This window comes from Chelonoidis abingdonii, chromosome 3 (assembly GCF_003597395.2).
Source record: "Chelonoidis abingdonii isolate Lonesome George chromosome 3, CheloAbing_2.0, whole genome shotgun sequence".
Classification (NCBI taxonomy): Eukaryota; Metazoa; Chordata; order Testudines; family Testudinidae; genus Chelonoidis; species Chelonoidis abingdonii.
In genome coordinates this window covers 168,394,402-168,395,628 of record NC_133771.1, presented here as the reverse complement: position 1 = coordinate 168,395,628, position 1,227 = coordinate 168,394,402, and the positions used below count along the sequence as shown (strand labels likewise).

Below are 1,227 nucleotides of genomic sequence, written 5' to 3'. Positions count from 1 at the left end.
ATGAGCGGATCCAGCGGGGCTCTGGGGGGCTTTGGCCTTCTCCCGCTGCTGCCCCAGTCCCGGGCCGCCTGGCTCGGCGCCGCGGCCGCGCTCGCCCTGGTCGCCCTGCTGGGGGCCGCGGTGTGGCGCTGGGCCGCGCGGCGGGCGGGCAGGGCCCGGCTGCAGCGGGTGGGGACGGTGTCCGGCCTCTTCCTCTACCCGGTGAAGTCCTGCGGCGGGGTGGCCCTGCAGCGGGCCGAGGTGACGGCGCTGGGGCTGCGCAGCGGGGAGATGCGGGACAGGTACCGCCGGGGCCGTTCCCGGGGCGCTGCGGGAGAGCGGGCACCTTGCTGCACAGCCCGGGGCGGGGCGGGGCTTGGCTCCGCCCTGGGGAGACCGGCTTGGGGCTGGTTCTCCTCTGCTTTGGGCTGGCGTCGCCAGGCCCGTTATGACCGTCCTGCTCAGGCGGTGTTGCCCCTTGTCTGCCCGCCTAACCTCCGCCGCCCCCTCCAGGCCGAGGGGAGCAGGTTGTTCGGCCTGAGTAGGTAACGGTGGACACTAGGTGGGATGGGGTCTGAGTTACTACAGAGAATTCTTTAGCTGATTACCATATTTGGGGTCGGGAAGGAATTTTGCTCCGGGGCAGATTGGGAGAGGTCCTGGGGAGTTTTCGCCTGCCTCTGCAAGGTGGGGCATGGGTCACTTGCTGGAGGATTTTCTGCACCTTGAGACCTTTAAGCCGCAAGTTGAGGACTTCAGCAGCTGAGACATAGGTCAGGGGTTTGTGACAGGAGTGGGTGGGTGAGATTCTGTGGCCTGCGTTGTGCAGGAGGTCAGACTAGACAATCATAACGGTCCATTCTGACCTTAAAGTTTAAAGTCTAACTATTTCAAGGGTGCCTGCAAAGTGAGGTGGGCAGTTAACCCCCTACTGTGCCACGGAGAGGCACTTTCCCTGACTAGAAGAAGCTCTCTGTCTGTGTAGCTCTCATGCTTCTCTCTCTCACCAGCAGATGTTGGTCCAATAAAAGAGTTTCTATCACATACCTGATTCACCTAAGGTCATCTAGAATAAAACTCAAGATGTGCCTCTCTGCTAACTCATGTTTAAGGATATGATTTTGTCATGAACATTTTTAGTAAAAGTCAAGGCCAGGTCTGTGGTAAACTCTTTCCCAAATCTGGACCTTAGCGTACAAAATCTGGGTGCTTACTGTGAACCTCCCCAAGCTTATACCCAGCTTGGAT

The 1,227-nt window shown here is 59.7% G+C and overlaps 1 protein-coding gene across 1 annotated transcript in view; it reads left to right on the top strand.

Moving 5' to 3' along the window:
- MTARC2 (mitochondrial amidoxime reducing component 2) overlaps positions 1 to 1,227 on the top strand; it is a 20,517-nt gene continuing 19,290 nt past the window's right edge. Inside the window, exon 1 of the mRNA XM_032792707.2 lies at positions 1 to 281. Coding sequence (XP_032648598.2) covers positions 1 to 281 — 281 coding nt within the window. The remainder of the gene's footprint in view (positions 282 to 1,227) is intronic.